This window comes from Dryobates pubescens, chromosome 2 (genome assembly GCF_014839835.1).
Source record: "Dryobates pubescens isolate bDryPub1 chromosome 2, bDryPub1.pri, whole genome shotgun sequence".
Classification (NCBI taxonomy): domain Eukaryota; kingdom Metazoa; phylum Chordata; class Aves; order Piciformes; family Picidae; genus Dryobates; species Dryobates pubescens.
In genome coordinates this window covers 43,229,518-43,254,909 of record NC_071613.1, presented here as the reverse complement: position 1 = coordinate 43,254,909, position 25,392 = coordinate 43,229,518, and the positions used below count along the sequence as shown (strand labels likewise).

The window sequence follows — 25,392 nt, the reverse complement described above, 5'->3', positions numbered from 1 at the left end:
AAGAAAGGACTCCTTGGGCAGAAACTGAGGGAGAGTTCCAGGTAGAGATTCCAAAGCTGGAATTGAGGCAGCATGTAGAAGCCATTGCCCTTGTGTTGAGAGGTTAGTCTTTCCATGTGACTGGTTGGTCAGAGCTGCAACTCTTGGTCTCCTCTGGGTAAAAAGATTTCAGTGGGCTGGGGAAGCAGCTTTGCAGGAATAGGATTCCTGATGAAAGGATGCCTTGCTCTGTGGAGGAAGCACTCTCTCCTGCTGCCTATGGCCCCTTTCTCTACCCAGCATCCATCTCTTCCCTGACTTGAACTATAGTCTGTCTTCCTGAAGCTAACAAAAGCATTTTGAACCTTTATTCTCATTTTTTCAGTGCAGTTCATTATTGTACTATTAGGCTATTGTGGATTATGTTTGTAGATTCTTCTTAGGGGCTTAGAAGCATATGGTAGGTGCTGAGCAGGCAATCTGACTGTGCAGGGCTGGGAGCTGCTCTTGAAACTTCAGGTTTTAAGAGTGCTTTCAGTGGTTTGCAAGGACTGTGGCTATTGAAAATTCTATTGCACCCCTAATTGCATCTGTTCTTCCCAAATGAGGCAAGGAAAAACCTTCATTAACTGTCATCTAGCAAGGAATACCAGCATTTGGTAACTACTTTCTATCCTACTCAAGTCACCTTCTGTTGACTCAGTACAGTGGCTGCTCAGCCTCCCTGAGAGATCCTCAGCTCTTTTCCACATTGCCAGCAGCTGTTGGATCTTGGATGTGTTTGTGCTTATTTGATGCTCTCCTCATGAGGCTGTCCATGCAGCCTGTCATCACTTCTTGGTGGGATTGCAGGGATTGCTTATATTAAAAGGTGTAATCTGGAAGTGCAGATGTTCAGAAACATGGGAACCAGTGATTGAGAAAGGTAGCTGGATATTATTTAAGCATCCTCAAAATTATCACTACTCTTCTTGAGCCCTAGGGGAGCAGAGAGAACTGATGTTGATTATCTGTTAGGTTGCATTTGCCTTTTCCTGATGCTGTCTAAATCCTCAGAAGCACTTCTGTTTCAATTTAAAAATGTGCTGGACACTTTCTATTCCTGTAGGTGTTAGAGATGGAGTCAGGGTCAGTGCTTCTGTGAGGAGCTCTGAAGTACTCCAGCTAGTATGACTCCACCCAATTACCAGTGTGTTTTGTTGTTGTTTGTTTTGTTGTCGTCTTTCTATGCTCTGTAGAAGGTGCTTGTCTCTAAGGGGAAAACACTTCCATTAGGTAAACCAACCTGGTCTCTTACCGAGGCACATCTCTACACTAGCAGTTTGGTAGTTGCCAAATAAAGGTTTTGAGTTTTCCTGGGAGAAAGCAGGGTATTGCAATGGTATTTTTCCTTTCCCTGACACATTCTTGTTGCTTTTCAGTGAGAGAGATCCTAGCGTTCATTGTACAATGCTTCATTTTGCCTTGTCACTGAAGTTACAATCTCATTTAAGGATGTGGTGGGCCTGGTCTGCAGCTGACACATGCAGGCATGATCTCATCCATGTTCACAGAGCTACATGCATTTTTCCTTACTGGATGAGGACCTAGCTGTAAGTGGAAGTTCTCTGCTGAGGGCAGTGGCAATGTACAGAACAGTGGCAGTGTTTGTGACTAAGATATTTAACTGCATTGAGGTGAGGAACCAAAGGCAGTAACATTCAGTAGTGCAGGTGTTTTGTTTTGATGTTCTTTCATGTGAAGGCTCTAAGCACTGAGTACTGCCATGCAGATAGTTATACCTGTAAGGTGCTGCAAAACCAGAACTACCTTTTTGAAACAATGTTTTCTGCTGCTGGTGTTCAGCAGTGTTTGGTATGATTGAGACAGGAAAGTGTGATTTAAATTGTGGCTCTGCCTTCAACTGCAAAGTCTCCTGATGTACTATCATGAGTGCTGCTTCCCTGGAGACTAAACACCAACTGTAGTTTGTGTCAGTAGTGATTTACCTGCTCTGCTCTCTGGAGCTTTGACCTTGCTCAGACTAGAAGAGCCACCTGCTCCACAACAGTGACTCTGCAACTTGCAATTCCCTCTGTGTCCTTTGGACAGAACCCAGTGTTATGCTACTCCTTCTCATCATGGTTATGTGCAGCTGTGCAACTCAAGGACCAGTGCAGAATCTCTGCAAAAAACAGTGAAGAATTGCTCTTTGGAACTCACTAATTAATTTTCACAGGGCAGGAAGCAGTGTGGCTGGCGGCTGACCCATTCCAGCTCTTTCACCTAGGACAGACTGTCATCTCTCTTGGAAGCAGATATCCACATTTCAGAATGATCCTCTTTTAAACATACCCTAGTTTTTCCTTTCTGGTATTTCTGTAGTGATAACTTCTTGCTCTGTGGTGCTTTGCTTTGAATTTCTCACATGCTCTGCCAGGTCTCTTATGTCTTTATCTCTTTACATCAGGAGACAACTGTTTGGGTTTGGTTGTTTGCTGGTTTGGTTTTGGTTGGGTTCCCCCACCTTTTGGTTTTGGTTTTTTTTTTTTGATCCTATTTTTGTCCTTTTACTTTGCCTCCTGCCTCCCCCCCATTCTTTTTTTCCTCCCCCCCATTTTTTACTGGATCCAGAAAACAGCTTTTTGGCTTGTGTTTGTGCAAGGAAGGTGCCCTTTTGTTCTAACAGTAGCTGTAAAAATGCATCCCTACAGTGATTATTTTTAAGAACTTTCTTGATACCTCCCAACAATTGAATGACCTTAGTCTTGCTGGGATTTATTTCACTCTAGAGGTAGACATTATTTGCTGAGTTGCTCATCTGTTCCCAAGTCTGTAAATGGAGAACTTTCAATAACCAGTTTGTTTGTTTGTTTTTTCCCATTTTACAAGTGCTGGTGGTTTCATTGGGTGTTTTGATTTAGCTGTGTCCTTCAGCCCATTGGTGGGTAAGTCCTGGCAGGCTGTCACTTGTCACACGGGCTTTACTGTCCTTGATAACCCTCTCACAATGCTGCACCATTGTAGGCTGAGCAGACATCAAATATGCTGGTCCCCTGAATTTTGGTGTGATCAGTGATCCTTAATTTATAGAGACTGCTCTGTGGTACTTTTTCACAAGCAGTAGTTTGAAAGTGCTGAGGTGTGCTCTGAGCTCTATGTTATGCTGGGGCAGTGGGGGAATTAAGGAGTGGGTCGATACCAGTTCTCCCTGCTCTTCAGTCTCGGGAGACCTGTGTGAGGTTGTGTTGCTCCTGGTGTTGTACAAGTGAGGTGTTTGCCAGAGGCTGAGATGGTTGGGACTGTGGTGTGGGAATTCTGTTGTACTGCTGGATGTGAGGAAAAGAGACTCCACTGACACCTGCAAGGGTCAGTACAGTCACAGAAGGAGCTTGGGCATTGCTGCCTTTAGAAAGGGATGTTGTCATGGGCCAAGGTACAGCAGAGGATGGATTCACAGTGGGGAAGGAAGAGCAAAGCGTCTCTGGATACACTGCCAGGAGAAAAGAAAAGGACTGCCAGGAGAAAAGAAAAGGTCTTCCAAGCATGAGGTAGGAGAGACTAAGAAAATGGATATGTAGATGAAAGCTGTTGTGAGGTTTAACTCCTGATGGGTCTGTTAAGTTGTGCTGCTAGACTGACTTGCTGAACAGTTTCATGCTGTGCTATAAGGAGCCCCTCCGTGCTGATGTTCTCCAGTGTACAGGATCTGGCCTCCCTTCTATGGAAGGACAGAGTGCCAGGGATGTTCCTTATCCCCTGTGATCATTCACAGCCATAGGTACTCTTTGTGTTTGATTTGGTATTGCTTAGTGTAATTCCCTATTCTGGGCAGAGAAGAATCTGATCAAGTGTATATGAGGGCAGAAAAACCTGAGAGATTTCTGTAGCTCTCTTTTCCCGTTCTTCTAAACCCAAACCAGATGTCTCTCCTTCTATCAGTATCTGAGAAGTCATTGTAAGATTGCTGTGTATGGAAACTTAAATTCCTACATTAGCTAGTTAAATTTTTAAAATCTCCTGGATTATAGAAATTTGCCTGTAGAAATAAGAGGCATTTTCCTCTAGGAACCTACTCCAAGAAATTGTGGTCCATACTGAACTGGAAAAGCTTATATCCAAACCAATCAGCTGCTCTTTTTAGGTATTGCTGTATTGATTGGCAAATCAATGGCCCGGCATCCAGAATTGTTTGTGGGTTTTGGAGGTGGTGTCTGAGGGAATGGATGGTATCTGATGGATCTAGAGGAAAAAAAAACAGTCTTCCCTCTATTCAGTTCTTTGACCAGAGCTTGTAGTCATGCAAGTAAAACCAGTTGTGCTGTTGTTGCTGCTTTCTTGTTTGCTGGTGGTGGTTTTGCCAATTGGGCTGTGCAGAATGGCTCATACTACTCGTGTCTGTACTAGGATTGTTGGACTGGGGTGATGCCCTCACATTGTCGGTGCACATCTAATCCTGCCTTGGAACATGAAATGTTTATGGTTGTAACAGCAGGAGATGGACTCCTCCAGCGTGGATGTGGTTATACTAGTGTGCAGATGGAATGCAGCAGTCAGTGCTACATAAGCTAACCATGTTTCTCTGTGTGCCAGGTGTTTTAGTTTTGCTGTGATGACCCAAAACAATGTACCTGACTTCAAAACCGACTTTGCAAATGTCAGCTGACTTGAGCCTTGGGTACCTGTTGTGGTGGATGTTTCCTCTAGTGAGGACCTGGAATTGCTCTCTGGCTAGCACTAGTCATTGGTCAGACAGTGATGTAGGACATCAGTCCTTGTTTCACGCTTCTCAGTGTATTATCTGAAGTGTCACTCTTCTTTTGCAAATATATTAAGTATGTGCAAGTGCTTCTCCATGCCTTTGGTTATGAATAGAAAAGATGTTCTAAGGAAGTGTCAAGAAAAACCACCCTTGGTTGGATTCTCTTTTTTTTTTTTTTTTACTTTTTCTTTTTCACATTAATGTTTAGAAGTGTCTCCCACCTCCTTTTCCTCCTTCAAGGAGAGTCTCATACTCCAAAAGGAAATAGGCAAGCCATGTCACCACAGGGTTGGAGATGAGGAAACTGAGCATGAGGCAAGCTGGTGACCCCAGCTAGGGCAGAAACTCTATTTCCAGCATTTCCATTTGGGTCTCAAGCTGCCAGGTGTGGAAGGTCCAGCAGGGAGCCAGGAGAATGAAACCAGCCCGTGGGCATGTGCTGCTCAGCCTATTGCTGATTGTCTGCAGGAGACATGGGATAAAGGTTTGTGCAGCAGCCACCACAATTCTGTTACACGTGGCATGGTGTGGAGAAGAGGACTAGAGGGTTCATCTCTTCCCCACATGGTAGTCTAGAGCTGCCATGTTAGTGCAAGACAGTCAAGGTACCCTGAGGCTGTGATTCACTGTGGTCACTTTGTGCTGGAGCAGCTGGTGCTGGGTCCTGCAGCTTGCTTTCTTACCCTTTTATGGGAGTGCATTTAGGTGTCTTGTTGTAAGCTGTTAGATGCGTTTATGTCTGCCATGCTTGCATTTACTGTTGGAGCAGGTAAGGGTAAGATGTCAGCTCTCTGATACATGGAGCTGCCTGTAGGCCTTTCAGCACCACCCAGGTATTAAAGGACAGGTGCTTTGAGTTCTTTGAAGTAAGTTTTTGATGCCTTACTCTTCTCTGTATTGGGAAAGGCTGTGTTGCATCCTGGGAACTAACCAGAATCATCTTTGTTGGGAGTAATGGCACCTTGTGACCTGGCAGTTAGAGGGAGATAGGAAAAGGTCTTGCTGACTCTGAGATGTTATAACAGCAGATGCCAGCTGAGCTGAATACTGGCACAAATTGCTTTATTGACTGTCATGGGGAACCTTGGGAGTCAAACAAGGTGGCAGAGCTGCAGATCTAGGGCTCTGCTCCTGTTTCTGCAGTGCGTGTGGCACCAGAGAACACTCAGTTTGGGGCTTGTGTAAAGCAGGGAGTTAAAAGCTGGTATTTTGTTTGAAGGCTGGGGGCTTTTGTGCTACTAGGGGTACTGGTGAGTTGAGTCCTACCTTGCTTGGAGCATGAAGCAAGACCTGTGTTGATACAGAGGCCTGGAATAGCTCTGTAACTCTAAGCACTGCAGTGTTATCTGGAATTTTGGCTGGAGAGCTGCTCTTCCTGTGCCTTGGTGTGGAGCAGTGCCCACTGGCTGGCTTTCCAAGAAGGGGTGTGCTGCAAGATGACACCAATGAAGTGGTAGCTGACAGGGTCTATCGATGCTTTGGCCCTGGGTGACACAGTGCTTCTGAGGTTCCTCCTGGTTTTCAGTGTATGTTAAATCAGGCAGAGCTTGAGTGACAGTTTCTGTGGAAAACTGGGATAGGCTCTCAGTGCAATCAGTCCAGTGCAACAGGGTCTGGCATAGGTTCTTCAATCATTTGGTCATCATGTTGCAAGTTTTGTATCGCCTCTAACAGTTCTGTTGGATCTTGAAAGCCATGCATGATTTTAACCTGACCCTCAGCACTTTGAGGCAGGTGGCACACCAGGGGTTGATAAATGAATCCAGTGTGATGGGGAATAACATTTGGTCACCCCCAGTGGTGCTGTCCAAGCCAGAGTTAATTAGCTCTCCATTTCTGTAAGCACAACAGCAAAAAGTAGTTGGAGGTTTAGCTCATCCTCCCCCTCTCGTCTTGGAGGCAAACTGCAGGGTAACTGGCTCTGTTTGCGCTGTGCATGTTTCCTTTAATGCTTCGCTCTTTCCAGCTTGCAGGCAGTTTGAAGGAGATGGATCCCTTCCTCTCCTGGGATCAGATTTATCCCTGGGGCGCATCTCTGTAATCGCAGACAGTGCACTTATTTCTCTGTGCAGGATGCTGCCGTGAAGGGTCTTTGGTCAGACAGCTGTGAATGATGACCAGCATTCAGAATCCCAGGGACTTTCCTTAAAAGCATTTCTGGGCTAGTGGGAACCTAGAGCCTATCATCCTGATGGGGCTTTGCTACTGTATCCCAGCCAGGAGGAGCTGAGGGAGCTGGCAGGCAGGCAGTGGTGCTTAAGGCAGTTGAGGCTGGCTGACCATTTGTCAATGGTAGATTAAATCCAGTGTGCAAGATGAACGTGAAAATAAAACACAGCTTCCAAAGGCATAAGGAAAATTCTCCTGTGGCATATGAAAGGTTTTTAAATGTCAGCATGCTGCAAGTGATGTTTTACTAAGTAACACAGTGGGAGGGTCTTACTGTGATGGGAGAAAACTGCAGGAGCAGTAAAGAGGAGGTAAAGTGGTATGTTGGGAGAAGTTAGGATCCAGGTGCTTGTATTAGGAGGCCTCCTTTTGGGAGACTTGGCGTCAAGTAGGTCGTTTCTCCAGCGCACTGTTCATGCTGCTGGTATAGAGCTAAATTTGGAGTGGATCTATATGACCAGCTGGGTTGGGTGGGGGTCGTGCAGTGGAGGTGCAGCAGCAGGCGTGGTGTAGGGGCTCAGCGCATTGGACAGCACCGTGTTCCTGTGGATTGTTAGTCCGATGAATAGGCATAAATTGGGGTTGGGAGCGGGGTATTGCTTTCCACACGCAAAGCCGGGGTCGGCAGCCGCGGTAGCCGGCGCAGCGGCGGCACGCCGAGCCGGGGAAGGGAACGGAAAGCCGAGCTGTGGCCACAGCAGCCGGAGCCGTTGTCAGTGACGCGCCGCGCACGGACCGCGGCGCGAGGTTCCAAAAATTGCGCCACGCGCGAGGCGGGCGCCAGCGTGTTGTTCAAGGCGTTAGCAGTGCTGCCCTCACCACGCGTTCATCGAGCAGCCACGCAACCCCCAGATAAGGACGGTTGGAGGCGCTCGGCGGCGTGGCGGCGCTAGGGGAGAGCTCACCGCGTCATAGGTTCGGGCGAAGGATCGGTACGCCGCCGGGCCCCATTCCCTCGCCAGCCGGCTCGGAGCCGCACTCTACTGGGGCGCGACACTGAAAGCCGCTTTAGTGGCTTGTCTCCGGCTCCGGTTTAAGCCCTTTTTGACGGCTGTAGCGGTGCTACCCAGAGTGCTCTGCGCCAGTCTGGAGCTTATTTGCATAGGGGGCTGGCCATCCGCGCCGGGCGGCAGCTGCTATGGAGCGCGCCCCCTGCCGGCCATCCGCGGCGCTGCCCGCCGTCTTCTCTCCAGCGCCCGCCGAGGTGCACAGACGTACTTACAGCCAGGTATTAGTGTGAACGCTTGTTCACGGAGCAGGACTGCGCTGTGACAGCCCTAGTGACACCGCCTGGCTGTCGGTAACACTTTCTGGGGTTACTGGCATCAGCATTTTTCACTGAAAACTGAAGGCGAGCTGTCTCGTCCCAGAACCATTGTGATCTATAGGGGCTTACCAAGAATGTGGTGTGTAAGTTACCAACTATATTCAGTATACGATAGGGTGTTCTTATATTTTAATGTTATTGAATGAAGTTAATCAGAGCAGGGTTTCTGATCCACAACCTGATCTGCACCTTCTCTCAATCAAGGTGCCTTTCCCTGGGTTTCAGTTACGCTATAAAAGTGCTGGGTTTAATCTTTGCAAGGAAAAAAATGCAGCTGCTACTGCACACCTTTTTGTAATTATAAGTGTTGATAATTACAATTAATTAGAGGTGCTTGTTACAGCAAATATTGAAGTTGTTATGCGTATGGTATGTCTATGTTGCACATACATATGCATGAGTTTAGTACTGAGCAGCAATTACAGCTGTTGGCTTTATCAAGTTCTTGGCAGTGAGTTTTGGTTTTTAAATATCCCAGGGAACAATAATCTGGGGGGCTTTTCTGCTGGTAAACCACCCAGCTTGCCTGTCAGAAGCCATGCAAGGAAGAGTTGTGTGGATCTGTGCAACCTTGAGCAGTGCCAACAGCAGGGGTGGGATGGGACAGGACTCTTCTCCCTGGAGGGCATGTGCAGCTCATAGGTGTTGGCTCAGGCTTGGAGGGAAAGAGTTGTATGCTAAAACCTCATCTCTTCTGTGCTTGCAGGTGGTTCTCCTGGGAATTGACATCCTTTCTGCCCTTGTGTCCCGCCTGCAAGATCGCTTCAAAGCCCAGATTGGCACAGGTAAGAGGTCTGCATGTGAGTTGGGGGATATTTCAGAAAATCATAGACTCAACAAGGTTGGAAAAGACCTCAAAGATCATGAAGTCCAACCTGTCACCCAAGACCTCATTGGAATCTGTCCTGGCTGCTACACACAAAGCCATTTTTCTTCCCAGGAGAGCATTTGGCTCTACTTGAATGGTGGGAGGTCTGGTCCATCCGTCAGGTGTGAGGCGAGCAGAGGGGCTGTGCCACATGACAGTTTTCTGAGGGGTTTGGATATTCCTGTTTTCATTCCTCAGTGCTGCCAAGTTTACTTGATAGACTGGGAGACTCTAAGGACTCGGTGAGGGAGCAAGATCAGACCTTGCTGCTGAAAATCATGGAACAAGCTGCTAACCCTCAGGTATGCTTGACAACTCTTTGCAGCATGAGTGACTGGCTGCTTGAAAAGGAGAACTGTTTTTCTGTCAGAGGGTTTTCTCCTGTGGCTCTGTCTGAAATGGCTTCATCTCCCTACACCTTGTTATGAGATATTTACTTCACTTGGGAATGCTGTTGCCTGTCAGGGTACACATGGGAGTGAGTGTCAGTGGATTTCACAAATGTGGGTTGGGATGAGTAGGTGTCAAAGTAGTTGTTCTGGGTCTTTGGAAGGTACTTTTTTCCTGCAAATGGAAGTATTGCTTTAGCTAGTAGGGGATTACTGTGAAGTCAGCCCAGAACAAAGAGTTAGACCTTAAAGTGTCCTTCCATTTCTTGTCCTGTTCTGCTTGGATGGATAGAAAGCTTGCATTTAAGCTCCAGAGATACTACAGTGTATGTCTGCTGGAAGAAGGAGTCTGTCTCTTCCCCTGCCTCCTTTTTTTCCTGTTTCATCTTCTTTACTGTCTTCCACAGTACGTGTGGGACAGGATGCTGGGAGGATTCAAACACAAGAATTTCCGAACAAGAGAAGGGATTTGCCTCTGCCTTATTGCAACACTCAACGTGTAAGTGAGAGCCTCCTGCAAACCTGCATTATGCAGAAGTCTGCTTTGTACCTCACAGTGGTCTCCTTTTGTTCTCTGTTCCCAGATCTGGAGCTCAGAGTTTAACACTGAGTAAGATAGTGCCACATATATGTAACTTACTTGGAGATCCAAACAGCCAGGTAAGCTTCTGGTGTGAGTAACTTGTAAAGGTGGTGCTGATTGCCTTGTTTGTAAGCGTGAGGCTCTGCATTCTGGGTGGTGGCTTAGTTAATTGTGCTGCTGGTGGTGTACTCTGAACAATGCTGTTCATGAAAAGCCTTTCACTGGTTTGGAAGAGGTAGTATTTGATGTATGCCTAAACCAGCATATCAGTTACTCTGAGTTCAGAACAACCTGAATCTGCAGATGAGATGAGCAGAGCAGAATACCTTTGTTGGAAGGGAACTTACATGCCTTAGCAGCCCAAATGCAGGGGAGGGTTGCAGGTGTCCTTGTGCTTGATGCAGCACTCTTCATTTTCAGAGGAGCAGCAGTCTGGGCAGGGAAGGCTGTGGGGGCTAGTGAGGCAGCCTGATGACACACACTGCTAGACGTTGTACAGGGAGATTCTGAATAAGGGGTGGAAGCTGTACAGGATCCTTAAGTTAAAATACATGTTGACCAAGAAACTCTGTCACTTCTGTGTGCTTTTGTCCTGTTCTGGATGGGATCTAATCTGTAATCAGATGCAAGTGTGTGAGGCTAGTGAGAAGAGGAGGAATGGGCAAGCAGGGTTCAAACTGATGCCATAAAATACGAGTTTTAGCAGTTTTCCTATATCCCTGTTGCCCTCCTAGCATGGGTGGTGCATACACATAATCCAGGTCTGGAGCATTTAGCTGGAAGGGTGTGTGGGGTGGCTGGCTGGGGAGTGGGCTTATGCTGGCTCTGGAGTTGGCCGTATTCCTGTGGTGGTGAGGGCTTCCCCTTGCTGAGGAGGAGGACTGGGTGTGAAACAGCTTTCCCCTGTTGTTTGTGCCAACACAGGAGGATAAACCTCTCACCCTAAGAAGTTTTGAAGGAAGTTCAGTGTTCAGGGTCAATTGTAGTTCTGACACTAAGATTAGGACTTTGACTGGTTGCAGACAGAAATTTTGGTCCTTGCATTGGTGAGCTATTGAATGAATTGGAAAGTTGGTGAGGTGACAGAAGTGGTTTTTTCCCTCTGCAGTGCCTCTTCCCTGTGCCTGGTATACCTTGTTATCCCCACTGCAATGGGAAATGTGACTGATCTCTTGACCTTTACCCTGGATCTGGAGCATCTCATCCCGCTAAAGCCCATGCCCGAAGTGATCATGCATAAACAGCAGCCCAAGTGGTTCCTGAATGAGCAGGCCTGTCCTGGAGCAGGGGCTAGGCTTGGGGTGCCCCGGGGCTGCTTCTGTGCTGCTAGGGTGCTCTGAGGGCTGGGAGATCTGATGCTGGGTCAATGCTGCCCTCTCTTGGTGAGAGATGGCGAAACGCAGATCCCGGTCAGCTGCAGTGTTAGCCCTTTTGTTCTTGGACGTGGAAGCTGTGTTGTTACTGCCTGTCTGGGAATGAATGTTTTCTAGGATACCTTGCTTTCAGCAAATGCAGTTTATGAGTATCTGGTATGGAAACTATTTGAACTAGCAACTATTTTCTCAAGAATAGGATTAAGCATTAAAGCTTTGTTGTTGCGGCAGGTTTAAGGCAGGTATTGTTAGTAGGAGCTCCCTGCCTTGCCTGGGATGGGGTTTTTCCAGTCCTGCAACCATAACTCGGATTAACTTGACACACAAAGGCCATCTTTCCAGACTACAATGCAAGGACCTCCTTGATTGGCTGTGCTGCATGCTGCAGCTGGAAGTGATGTGGTAACAGTGGCAGTTTATCTGCTGTGCACCTGCAGCTGGTACCTGGGTCCCCTGGCAGGTGGATTCATTACAGGCAGAGATGCTGGCACTGTGACCTGCCCCACTTGGCTGTCCAAGCCAGAGAGTAAGGCTGAGTCAGAGCTTGTGTATCCAGAAACTGAGGACACCAGAGTCCCTTCCTGAGCTGTACTTGAAAGTCCTGCCTGGGAGTGCACAAGGCTGATGGTAGAGAGAAGCTGGAGGTTAGTGCTCAGTAAGGGCTGGCATGAGTGAAGACAGCAGTTTGGGAACTGACAGTGACCTGCTGAAAAGGGAGGCTGCTGGGCATGGGAGCAGAGCAAGATGAGTGTGAGTCAGGTGTTCGGGGATATTTTTTGGGCTAGGAAGCAGAGCACATATGTCTGCTCTCTGACCTACATGAGATTTTAGCTTGTGCCCACAAAATATCTTGTATTTATCTAGTCCTGATGCAGGCAAGTGCTTGGGGAGTTGCCAGACCATCTTCTGAGAAGCAGAAGTGCACAGTTCTGTAGGTATTTCTTTAAGCAGAGCGCATAGTTTGCCTTCTCTGCCTGCTGTGTCAGATGGAGGAAGGTTTAGTACAGATAGGTGACACTTTAATCAGATTTGTGGCTCTTCTGTTGAGTGGGGGAAAGGATGTGTTCAGCTATTTCTTGCAGATCATTGTGGAAGACATGCAAAATTCATGATGACTTGGGTGACTGTTTACTTCTCCCTCCATATTTTATCAACACACGAACAAGTTTGTAATTAAATGTCAGTTTGTTACTATAATGTACTGGCAATATCCAGGTCTGTTCAATGTCTCTCTCCATGCTTTTTTGCCTCTGTGAATGTAGCTATTGCACGCAGTGGGTGGAGTTTGGTAAATGCAGCTGAGCTCCTGATGTAGGAACCTTTCAACTAATGTCTTGACGACCTTTCCAATTAAGTTAGACCTGCTGATGCTGCTAATATCTGAAATGCAGGGCTGGGTGCTCCTTCGTGAGCTGTGTGGTAAATGTCTATAGTGACAACTCTTGTTGCTGAGAAATATGCAAATTGCTTTCTCTGATGTAGAGCAGAGTTTAATTTATTACAAACAAACATGATTGATTTCCACCCCCCCCATCTCTCCTGTTCAGGTTCGAGATGCAGCAATAAACAGCCTTGTTGAAATTTACAGACACGTTGGTGAACGTGTAAGGGCTGACCTCAGTAAAAAAGGACTACCCCAATCTCGGTGAGTTGAGACTATCCTTATGTCTTCACTGGTTTTGGACCTGCAAGACTGAACCTTTTCCTGGGACTGGTGGTTATTGGGGTGGGGTTTTTTGTTTGTTTTGTTATTTGGTGGGGTTTTTTTCCCCCTTTTCTTTTTTTTAATGTGGTTTTTGTTTGCTTGGTTGTAGGATTTTGTTTGTTTGTTTTCATTTGCTTTGGTATTTTTGTTCATCCTATGAACACTGAACTCAGTTTTCACTTGATGTGGATCCTGTACCTTTGCCCAAGTATGCCACAACATCTTTGGAAAACGAAGACAATCATTGCAGACGCTTCGTTAACTGATTTAAGATTTAATGTGGTTGCTTTTCCTGTGTTCTCTGTGTGTGTAAAGAGGACACCTCAGATTAGCCTGTGCTTATGCAACTTAGAAGGCTGTCATAAAGAAAAGCCCTTATGGTCAGTATCATCATTTCCAAGGTTTTATTAAAAAACCCCACAAACCACCCACACCCAAACCAAAATGCTCTTCCTGTGCTTCAAGTGTGGTTAGGAAACTACCCTGCATCTTGCTGTGACCCCCATTGTGTTGCAGAGTGGAGCGTGGCTGGACCTGAGGATGGAATAGATGGCAGCCTGTCAAAGCACAGAGGGAGGAGGGAAGAGGTTGTTTCAGAAGTGGGGTGTATGCCTGTGGGGGCAGGACCATCGCCTCTTGTTCTGCAGTGAAAACATCAGCTGTCACTGTGGCTTAAAGTAATAAACTCTCTGGGAAGGAATAATTAGATCTGATAAGAATCTTCTGCTCCACCAGGCCTTTGACATAAATGGGAAAGAAGTGCCAGGGTCAAAGACAAATGTTGTGTGCAGTTTGTTTTTTCAGGGCTGTTTTTTGTGGCATTTCTGCAAACAGTTAAAATAGGCCAAGTGATAATGAACTGGAAATGCACCTCCCTCTTCAGTAATGTAGGGCTTTGAATCCTATCTCTTATTTCCCAGTTTTGCTTACTGGCTGTTTCATGTTGTGATGGTTTTATTGATTTTAAAATAACTTCTCTCCATGTCAACATTTTGGGCAGTGCTCTCGATGACCACGAGTCAGACAAAAGTTGTCCAACACAACTTGTCCTCTAACATCTTAAATTGGAAGATCCCTGCAAAAGAATGGAGTCCAGCTGCTCACTGTGTATTTCTTTAACTTTCAAACAGGTTGAATGTAATCTTTACAAAGTTTGATGAGGTCCAAAAGTCTGGAAACATGATCCAGAATTCAGGTGGTGAGTAGAAGTACTTGTACTCTTTTTGGTGGTTTTAGCAGTTATCACTCAGTGAGGCATTGGAATGGACACAGAGCAAGCGTTGGGTGGTTGTTCAGAGATCCACACGTAACTTTTGCAGCAGGGTTGATTGATCTTTAGCTAATCTGCTCTGGTTTTCTAGAAGGGTCAGGTGGCCAAGGTGCCCAGGTGGCCAAGAAGGCCAATGGCATCCCGGCCTGCATCAAGCATAGCGTGGCCAGCAGGAGCAGGGAAGTCATTGTGCCCCTGTACTCAGCACTGGTTAGGCCACACCTTGAGTCCTGTGTCCAGTTCTGGGACCCTCAATTTAAGAAGGGCATTGAGACTCTTGAACACGTCCAGAGAAGAGTAGCGAGGCTGGTGAGAGGCACAAGCCCTATGAGGAGAGGCTGAGGGAGATGGAATTGTTCAGCCTGGGGAAGAAGAGGCTCATGGGAGACCTTATTGCTGTCTAAAACTGAAGGGAGGTTGTAGCCAGGAGGAGGTTGGTCTCTTCTCCCATGCAGCCAGCACCAGAACAGGAGGGCACAGTGTCAAACTGTGCCAGGGGAAGTTTAGGCTCGAGGTGAGGAGAAAGTTCTTCACTGAGAGAGTTGTTAGCTATTGGAATGTGCTGCCCAGGGAGGTGGTGGAGTCACCATCCCTGGAGGAGTTCAAGAGGAGATTGGACATGGCACTTGGTGCCATGGTCTAGTAGTCATGAGGTCTGTGGTGACAGGTTGGACTTGATGATCTTTGAGGTCTTTTCCAACCTTGTTGATTCTATGATAATGAAGTTCAAGTTGTGAGAACAGAAGGTGGTGTTAGAGCTGTCCTTTTCTTTTCCTCTTGAGTTTCATTAGTGTCACTAGGGAAACAGTCTATCAGTTCTCAAGTCCGTGTGCATCTGTTTAAATGGTTCACGAGGTAAGTTAAATAGAAATTTGAGAAGTGTTTTCAATTAAATGCCCTAAATAGCACATGAAATGTACACAATCATGTAGCAGTGTTCCTTTTAAAGCTTACATTGTTCAGGGATTGTGGGTTTTCATTTCCTAAGTTTATGTGTATAGGTGTATGAGGCTCATGGTGGCAAGAAAGCGTTGTTGATAAACAGATGTGCTTGTACTTCTGTCAAAGGTGAGGAAGTACATATTTAATCCTTTGGCAAGCATCTTATGGTTTGCAGTCTCCAAGTGTTCGTTCTGCAATCCTAACTCAATCTGAAACACGGTTACTGCTGATCTAGCTTCTCTGCTTTCCACTTGGCCTAGGCCAAGGTAAAGTTTCTGCTTTGCAAGCAGTGGAGCAGAATGCACTCGGGAAAAAGAAAAGTAGTAGATTCTGTGTATGTCGTTGTACTACGTAGGTGGCTGTTGTCTGGAATTCAAGGAGGCAAACTTGTGCTCTGTGGTGAGGGGTATTGCTATTTTTAAACAAATGCTGTGGTGGGATGATGACTGTGGTTGGGATTTCTGTTGGATTTGTTTTCTAGGAGGAAGGGGAAGGCTTTTGGGGCTTTATGTGCTCCTAGCCAAATTTAAACTAAGTTTACAGAGGATTTTTCTACTCTAAATGAAGCTGATCAGAGTAGAAAATCAGGTATGTGACAAATAGATTAGAAGAATGTTTAGTATTAAATAGGTGAGATCCATGCAAGACCAAGCTTCAGTGAGAGCAAGAAACTGAAGTTAATTTCTTTGCAATGTAAGTTTTAGTTGTGCAGTCATTTTAACATCTACGCATCCCAGGGCAGTAGCAGAGACATCACTTGCTAATCCTTGGCTTTGGAGAGATTGTTCCAGGCTCTAGACTGAACATCCTGACTCATGCTGGGATATGATTTAAGGCTGCTGGCACTGCAGATGATGTCAAAAGAAGCAAGATGGGACAATGGAGATGACTTCTTCTGGGAAGACAATTTTTAGTGCCATCTCTTCCCAAGAAAGCAAGCAATTTGTTTTACAATTACCAATGAAAGATTCCATAAGAACTGGGTTTTGGGGGGGGGGGGGGGGAAGGTTTGCTTTGATTTTTAGTAAGTGCAATGATATGTATTAAATTTGATAGATTAAGGCTTCATTGAGAATTATTTTTTCTTTTAATACTCCTTCTGTCGCTGTTTTGGCAAATTTACTCAGCACTGGTTAGGCCACACCTCGAGTACTACATCCAGTTCTGGGCCACTCAGTTTAGGAAAGATGTTGAGGTGCTGGAATGTGTCCAGAGAAGGGCAACACAGCTGGGGAGGGGTTTGGAGCACAAGCCCTATGAGGAAAGACTGAGGGAGCTGGGGTTACTTAGCCTGGAGAAGAGGAGGCTCAGAGGAGACCTTATTGCTGCCTACAACTACCTGAAAGGAGGTTGTAGCCAGGTGGGGGTTGGTCTGTTCTCCCAGGCAAGCAGCACCAGAACAAGAGGACAGAGTCTCAAGCTGCGCCAGGGGATGTTTAGGCTGGATGTTAGGAAGAAGTTCTTCACAGAAAGAGTGATTGGCCATTGGAATGGGCTGCCTGGGGAGGTGGTGGAGTCACCATCACTGGAGGTGTTTAGGAAGAGACTGGATGGGGTGCTTGGTGCCATGGTTTAGTTGATTAGATGGTGTTGGATGATAGGTTGGACTCGATGATCTCAAAGATCTTTTCCAACCTGGTTAATTCTATTCTGTTCTATTTAAAGATGTTAAGTTTCTTGCATAGACTGTGCCTGAGCTGTTACATGCCCCATCTTGTGTCCTTGACTCCATTGACAGGATTTTTGTGCTTCCAGACACAAGCACTCCTGTCTGCCTCGCTCTGCTTAACCTGATCTGCTGATGGCTCACTGTCCTTGATTGCACTGTGGCTGGATGCAATCCCTAAATGTGTTTAGCATTTCTGCTCCATTGAATCTCCTGTGTGGGCACTGAGACAAAAAAGTAGCCTGGGAAAAAAGATGTTGGGGAGACTGGAGGAGTGTTAAGGTGTCAAAGAGGATAAGGCATGGAAAGGATAGGATCTTGCCTGGCTTTGCTAGAACATTTTCATCTTCCCTAACAATAAATATCTGTGGTTTCATGGGTTAATGAATTAAAAAGTAGTTCTCATTTGTGAGGCTAATAATGAGAATATTAATATCTTTTTGTGTGAATTTGAGAAGAGTCTTCAGTTTCCCATAGTGGCTTGTTGTACGGTGCCTGGAGGGCAGGGAAGCAACAAGTACAGCATACCTGCTCACCATATCTAATGTATCAACATCTCTGTGCATCTTTCCATTTATCTTTTCAAGGAGGTGTTAGCCAGTGGAGGTGGCTTACCTTCACCCATGGTCACACATTTATCATGGCCTAAAGACAAGGTGTGTTTGTCAGGTTCCTTGTGTCCCTGACGCCTCCTGTAGCTTTTGAACAAATGTGACACTTGCAGTAGCTGTCAGATTCACCAGGGAAGATGGTGATGAATATTGCACAGCCAGATGATTTGCCTTTCTCAGGAAATAGATGCCTCAGTCTTGTGTAATCCTTTTGAGTGTGGCACGGCATAGTATTGATTATCCAATGTCTAGCTCTTATTAATACCACTTCTTTTAGATTTTAACTCAACTGGGTGAACACACCACTAATGCTTTAACTTTCGTGTTCTATGGCCTGGATCAGATGACTTCAGACAATATAGTGCAAGTGTACCTTGTCTTAAAAGCTGGTGTTAGTCCCTCTCTGTAGCTGGCCTGTACTGTTTCTAGCTCTACACACGCTACAGGACTGTCCCAGAGGTTCTGGGAGACAGACTGACAAATGCTTATCCAACCTGTGGTCTGTAAGCCCTTGTCAGCATAAAATGGTGCTGTGCAACGAGCAGAATCAGCTCCTTTGTGCTGGTTTTTCTGCCTTGAGCAGTTACTTGTGTCAGCTGTGAACTGGTGATGGAAGAGACCTAGCTGAAAAGTAACAGGGGAGAGGGCTGTCTGTTGTTCAGGGTTAATGCATGCCCTGCATGGAAAGGTTATCTGAAGCTATATCATGACTTCCCAGCTTACTAGAAAAGATTAATTCTAACTTTTTTTCCCCCTGTAGTCTTAAGAATGAATATGGTGAATCTGTACTTTTCTGATGGGTAGCTCAAGTAGGTAACCCAAGAGCAAGCTGTTGGCTAAAGGCACTCATAACTCTACACTGGCCTGGGAGCACTGCAGTTGTGCTTGCTGCAAGACTTGAAAGTGGCTGTCAAATCTGACTTACTGCAGAATGTAGTGGTACTGGGCAGGTGGGAAGGCAACTGTGACTTCTGAAATGGTGACATACAGCAAAACAACTGGTCAGAGATGAAAACTGATCTCTTGGCTCCAAAACTTTTTGTTGGGGTAGCAGTTTCCTCTACCAGCTCACTGAGGATTCAAGAAGAGAAAGCAATTGCAGCAGCATTATTTGAGTATCAGGAGTAATTTGGAGATTAGCAAGTCTGCTATAAATTGTTACAGATTTCTTAACTGGTGGTTCCCCAGGGAGAAACACAAATCTATTAGAAAAGGTGCTTGGGGAAGGACTTTCCATTGTTCAGGTTTAATGCATGCCTCTGAAATGCAAAGGTTAACTGAAGCTATATCACACTTTCCCAGGTATAGAACATTTTCTGTTCTCATGAATAAATCTAATGAATCAGCTCTAATCAGATTGCAAATATTAATGTGTCTTACTTATCTTTCTATACTGTGCTCCATTAGTGCTGCTTCAAGTTTGATCTTGTTTGATGTTTCTTTTTTGGTGTGCTAGGCTTTGTCTTTATCATTTAGTAATACAAGAAGCAAATGTATAGTGGTGTGGGGGAGGTTTGCATAGTAATCTGAGGTGTTTCATTAAGTCAGAGGGAGGTTTTGGCATGCTGAAGTATGCTGCTTGTTGCTAGGTTACCAGCAGCCCTTATAGCTAGAATATGAAGTTAAAATCCACATTGGATTTCTCTGTGATTCTCAGTGTATCTGTTTTGTTTTTTTGGCATATAATTAGTCAGCCTCTTGAAGCAAAAATTATAGTTTTCCCCTATTTGGGCTTTCAGCAAACTAATTATTTTGTGTAACTGCTTTTGCTAATTATGCAGATGTCTTATTCCCTGGGGACAAATACATTTTCAGCATGAAAGAGTCAGTAATTGCCAGCTAGTCAGCTGCTGTCTTCATCTGGCATTATGTGATGATCTTTAGCTGGATGTGATACACAGAGAGGCTACTGGGCATAAAAAGACTTCAGAAATTCATGCTGCATGGGTTTCCTTGGCATTGTCTGGAAGGACCTGAACTTAAAGTGTACAGTCTTCCTTGGATTTGAACTGACTTTGCATTACACCTGGACTCCAAAGGCCTTTATAGCCAAGTTTCAGGACAGGTTAAGAAAGGATAAGTGATGTACTGAGAGATAGAGGCTAATAGGAAATGATAACTCGCACCAAAGCTATTAGTAACCAAAACATTTTGGTGTGTTTTTCAGGCTCCTGATCATTGTGCTATAATATGACATTCTTTGATTTAAAGTTTGTTCTTGTTTTGTTTTTTTCTAACATAAGTCACACATTTTTGGGGGGAGATGCTTCTGTACTGATGTGTGCAGGAGTAACTGTGGTAGTGTGCCAGTATGCTACCTGTGGGTGGAGAGAGTTAGCTTTCTTGTCTGCTGAATTTTGACTTTTCTTAGGAGAGCAAATTTAGGGACAGTGGAGGTGATCTTGGGTTGCAGGGCAATCAAAGCAGGAGGTCTCAAAGCCATAAGTCTGGAGCTGAGATCTCTTCCCCATGGATGTTTGCACAGGATAAGGTGAGAAAAGGATGCAGTTTCAGTAGTTGCCTGTCTCAATTACTGTTTGTTCTAAGAGTAAGCAGGTTAATTAAAACAATGCTAAAATAACATGTGATAATTCCAGTTACTGAAAGCCTGTGCAGAAAGTGTTGCTGTGTTTGCTCTTGAGTAGAAACACTTCTGTATCTGAACTACTGCTTAAGGTAAATACGATATTTGCTGAATTAATTCTGTATATAGACAACTTGGAGACAATGAGATGGAACCTAGACCTATTCTAGAACTCTGTGTTTTGCTGGTAATAAATCTGAGAGACTGAATTATGTTTTGATACTTTATGGAGGAAAAAATCACCTGTATTTGCCAAGACTTGCCATGCATCTGTAGATGGAATATTGTTTGCTTGTCAACACACATCCAAGCAGCAGAATTGCAGACTGGAAGGAGTATCTATCTGTGAGAGAACACAGGTTTTGAACCAACAAATGCTTCACTATGCTTTGCTTTATTCATACATTGTGAATTTAATTTCCACAATGTCTTTTTCTCCAGTTTTCAAGTTGGAATGGAAAATGAAATAGAAAAATTGTTTCATGGAGCATTCTTCTGGCATAAAAGCAAGGAAATGCCCCTTCACCTGCATTGGGTCTGGGGAAGCATCCGTGTCTGAGTGATGTTTGAATGACTGCTATTAACTGATAGTACATTCTTGTAGAAGGTGGACAAGGTGAGCTCTGCTCCCTTTCTGTTACACAACTTTGTAGGTAAGCACATTAGTGCCTCCTGGAATTTCAGGTCCCAAATTTAGAAGGAAGGGATGTGAGCAAGCAGGCATAGGGAGGACACTTGGCTTTCAGCTGAGTGCTGAGGAGGCTTTTATTTTGGAGGAGAGGTGGAAATCTCTGCTAGGTCACAGAGAGTAGTCGTTTAGGAGGGTGGGGAGTTTGCTGGTGGGTAAGTTGCTGAGAGACATGTAGGGCTGCTCCTGGAGTACAGTGCTCCTCCCCAGTATCTCACAGGCACTGCAGATAATGACTACAGGGAAAGGTAGGTGCTAATAAATGTGCCATAAGGATGGGTGGGTTTATTTTGTTAATGTCTGAATGTTTGCCTGTTATATTTCTTTTTAATGGTGTGAAGAGACTGAAGGAATGTTGCAGTAAAAGTGGAATGTTAATAAATAGCCTGTAAGCATCTGTAGGCTAGTGGCATCAAGCTTAATTTAAGCTTCTATAGAATATGAGAAATTATTTGTTTGACAGGGTGAAGGAAGAGAATGTGTATGTAAGGTAACAGAATAGGTTGTGACAGGTGAAGAGCAGGTGTTTTCAGATACCTTTCCTTGTCTGTGATGTTTTGGAGTGGTGATTGGGGCTTTAATTTCTGAACTGTTTCCTTTTGCAGCATCAGTTGGTAAGGTTTAAATTGGTTATAACGAGTTTCCAATTAATGTTGCATCACGGTTCCAAGAACGTGCCAAATGGAGACATTGCAGGGCTTTCTGCATTGCTGGGGTTTAACTGCGTTTCTGTAACAGAACAGATCTGTGGAAGTCAGAGAGGCTGGGGGAGAAGTAATTTACAAGATTGAAGCATGCATTGCATTTGTTATTGGTGCATCAGAAGGCTGCCTTTCGTCTTAGCGTTCAGAGGGAATTATTTCTGTAAGCCATCTTTGCAAAAGCTGCCTCTCTTTTTCTTCTTCCCTGTTTTCTCTCTTTTCAGTCTGTTTGTCCTGTTGAAATCCTTATTACACTGTGGATGGAGTAGACTAAATTTAGGAAGTCTGAGATTGTCATTAACTGAGTGTTATAGACTGTGGGTTTGTATTGATGTTTCCTGTCTTAAGCTGCAAGTTAATTGGCAGCTCCCTTCATCATGGGTTGGAAGGTGGAAATCACCTGGGCAAACTGAAAGCTGTGGAATTGATACTACATGTTACAGTATGCTATTTTTATGGGCAGTTCTTCATTTTAAGGGCTTGGGTCCTTTTGGAATGCTCTGGCTTCACAATACTCTTCCAAGGCAAATATTCCATGTGTTTTCAGAGGAGATGGGATACACGTGTGTGATGTTACATGTGAATAAACAGTATAAGCCTCCCAACTCCAGGAACAAAACACCGAAAACTGCTTAGGCTGGTTTTCCTTCTCACTGTGCACTGCATCATGTATCATTGGACAGTATCACTGTTTACAGCTGAGACCTTTTCACTCTGGCTCCTCCTGCCCAGGTCAGAAGAGGCTTTGCGAATAATCTCTTGTTTTTCCAAAGTTGGAATTGTGTTAAATAATTAATGTACTTAACTGCTTACTAAAGAAAACAAGCACATGTTTGTTGCTGTTAATGAAGCATGATGATTTCATCATGCTGGGAACTTCTCAGCTTAGAAAGATCAGCAAGTGGAATGAAGAGCCTGGGGCCACAGTCCAGCTGGTCTTATCTGGAAATGTCTGATCTCCAGGTCACTATCAGTTGACAACTGTGGTAGTAGCAAATATCAGAAGAAAAGTAAGCTGCTAGTGCTACTGTGTCTTCTGGACTGAATCCAAAGTACTTTGACCTTGACTCCAGGATTCCTTCACAAAGAAGGGAGTAGACCAGAGTTACTTTGTGTGTGTGTTGTTGTTTCCCAAATCTCTCGAGACTTTTATATAAAAGTTTTGGTGTAACCAAGCAGAACCTCTCTACTGCTGCATTCCATAGCATTTCCAACAGAAGTGCACAACGTGTAAGCTAGAGGAGGAGGCAGGTGACATGATGCTGTTCAGGGTGGAGCTCAGGAGCAAAACATTAACGTGCACAGTTCTGTTAACACTGATGGAGTTATATGCATGAATATTCTGCACTTCTGCAGAAGAGTTTCTTTATGCAGGGTCTTGCAGTTCTCTTCCTGCCCTTTGATAAAAGTGCCATTTACATGTGAGTGACCTCGAAAGTTGTCTTTGAGAACATGTGCAACTTGGAACGTGTTGCAAAGACGTTGGTTCAGTCCAGAAAAGATGCTACACCATTCCTGTGGGGAAACCACAGTGCCATCTGGTAAAACTGCATTTTAGTAATGCTTAGTAGTGTTGCTGTTGTCTCTGCTGTGGTCTTTTCCTCCAATTTCTGTCATGCCTTTTAGTGTTATGTTGGTTTAAGCTGTAAACAAAGCCAAAAATATGCAGTGGTCACTGTCTTTAAAAATCTTTGGACCAGTATCCTGGTAGCTTGTGCTGCTTTGCCCAGCTGGGTCTCCTTCGTAGATCTTTTGTCAGAAAGAGTTTAGGGATCAAGGTTAACTCCAGTGACATTTTCATGTAGAAGGACTAACTCCAAATCTCACGTTTCTGATAAGTTAGCTTTGTCATTTATTGTGCACAACATCTTCCAGGGGCAAATTTATCAATAGGATGATTCACAGATGTGTCTGCATGTGATTATTGTGAATGTAGCAGAAATTTTTAAGTCAAACTTTTAATTCTCAACAATTTTTTTGAGAGATGGGAGTACAAACTACTCAAATATCCTTAAAGGCAGACCGGCACACAAAGGGCAACCTGGTGTGAATGAAAAGCATCCCATAGTTGTATATTCTGGAGATTCACAAAGATTGTTTGGGTTGTGTTCATCTATTTCATATGGTGGCTTCAACACTTGATGGGGAAGCACAGTGCAGTACTTCAGTGAGCACAACTGAATGTGTCCCATTACTATGGAAAGAATGACAAGTGTTCTTGATGTAGGAAACTTGGTCTGAGGCTCACAAATGGTTCAGTCTCTACACAAAATAGTGAAAGAGTGTGGTTCTTCCTTCCCCCTTTTTGTAAGTTAGTTGGGTGCTGGCTTCTTGAGACTAGTCTCCTGATGCTTTTTATAACTGAATGCTCTGGGCTGTTTTTATATAGAATCACTGTCCCAGTTAAAATTAAATTGCTGTCTTTAATCGTCAGCTGCAGTGGTGGCCAAAGACTGCATGTAGGAGAGAGAAAATTTCTGTGGTGGAACACTTTGAATTCTTGTGCAGCTGCTCTCATTGATTTGAGATTTGTTTTCAGGTTGAGCATGTTTCAAATGAACTGAGTTTAGCTGCTGTAATTAGTAGCCTCTGAGGACAGCAGTCACTCTAAGGCAATTGGTGAACTCCAGGAAAGGCTTTTAGGGGCAGTAAAAGTACGTGAGATGTCTTTTGCTGTTGGTGAAGAGTATCCCTACCTTGGCAGAACAGCTTATGTATAGTATAACCACATTAGCTGCAGCTTCCATAACCATAAGATTTTATTCATGTGTCTTGACTGAAGAGCACTTGGTTAAATCTAAGAGCAAATGCTTGCATTCTTGAAAGTCTTCTCCTATCTAGGCACTTTTCACATTCAGATCATTGACCTCAAGCTGGATGAGATTAGACTGCTAAATCAATTTCTGAGAAAGACATACTAATACAGATGGTGTGTCCAGTTTTAACATAGAGAAGTGGAACAATAACTGCAGTCACAGCCGTGCGAGTTGGGGGTGTGAAAAGGGGACAAGTGCTGATTTGTTACTCCAGTGGGAAGTACAGTTAATGCACTGTCCCTACTTGGCTCTGGTCTGGTATTACATTGCCTTCCTCCTTCATTATGTTTGGCTGAAGTATTTTGTTTGTAGCTCAGATATAGTGATGTGAATAGGACAAAAACAAGCTATAATAAGTAAAAGTGTCCTATTTCTGTAGTATTAAGACAGCAAATACTGTATAATGACTGGGTTTCTTCTGCATGCTGTAGGAATTAATTCTGCCCTGCTGCTCTCTCAAAGGAATCCTTTTGTTGCACTGTGCAAAGCAGTTTGAATCTCTTTCTTGTTTATTCCCCTGAAGCCCAAAACTGCAGACATCCCTGAATATTCCTGGCTTGGTTTACACCCTGTGTGCCCTGCAGGGAGCTTGCTGTAGCCAAATCTTCATCAGGAGAGCTGCTAATGGCTGCTGCTTTGCAGTTGGTCTTCAGAGTCAAGCCAGGTGAATTTTTAGCATGAACAATGCGCTACAGAGGGAGAAAGAAATACCTTCACTCACTGCGGTGTCACCTCGACTGCTTTTCTCAAGAATGGCAAACCTCTAGCAACTATATTTTAATTCCTGTGCCTTTTCCTGTGGCAGACCTGGCCTGCCTGCATTCAGAGTTCATCAGGGCACTGTGAAAGTCCTTTAGATGCTTGATATGGAAGTTTCTGGTACTAGATGTAGATGCTAACATCCAATAAATGTGAAAATATACCTGATTTGCTTTGGTGACCAGGATTGGGTTTCATAGAGAGTTTTGGATGCTTATATG

At 44.7% G+C, this 25,392-nt stretch overlaps 1 protein-coding gene and 1 non-coding gene across 2 annotated transcripts in view; one reads left to right on the top strand and one right to left on the bottom strand.

Moving 5' to 3' along the window:
• Nucleotides 1–25,392, top strand: part of CLASP1 (cytoplasmic linker associated protein 1) — a 181,951-nt gene that overhangs the window by 41,754 nt on the left and 114,805 nt on the right. Inside the window, exons 3-8 of the mRNA XM_054176222.1 lie at nucleotides 8,923–9,001; nucleotides 9,283–9,386; nucleotides 9,881–9,972; nucleotides 10,058–10,133; nucleotides 12,977–13,074; nucleotides 14,265–14,332. Of these exons, the coding sequence (XP_054032197.1) occupies nucleotides 8,923–9,001; nucleotides 9,283–9,386; nucleotides 9,881–9,972; nucleotides 10,058–10,133; nucleotides 12,977–13,074; nucleotides 14,265–14,332 (517 nt within the window). The remainder of the gene's footprint in view (nucleotides 1–8,922; nucleotides 9,002–9,282; nucleotides 9,387–9,880; nucleotides 9,973–10,057; nucleotides 10,134–12,976; nucleotides 13,075–14,264; nucleotides 14,333–25,392) is intronic.
• On the bottom strand, nucleotides 7,636–7,752 carry LOC128899375 (U4atac minor spliceosomal RNA). The gene has a single exon (XR_008463077.1). It is a non-coding gene; the product is annotated as a U4atac minor spliceosomal RNA (small nuclear RNA).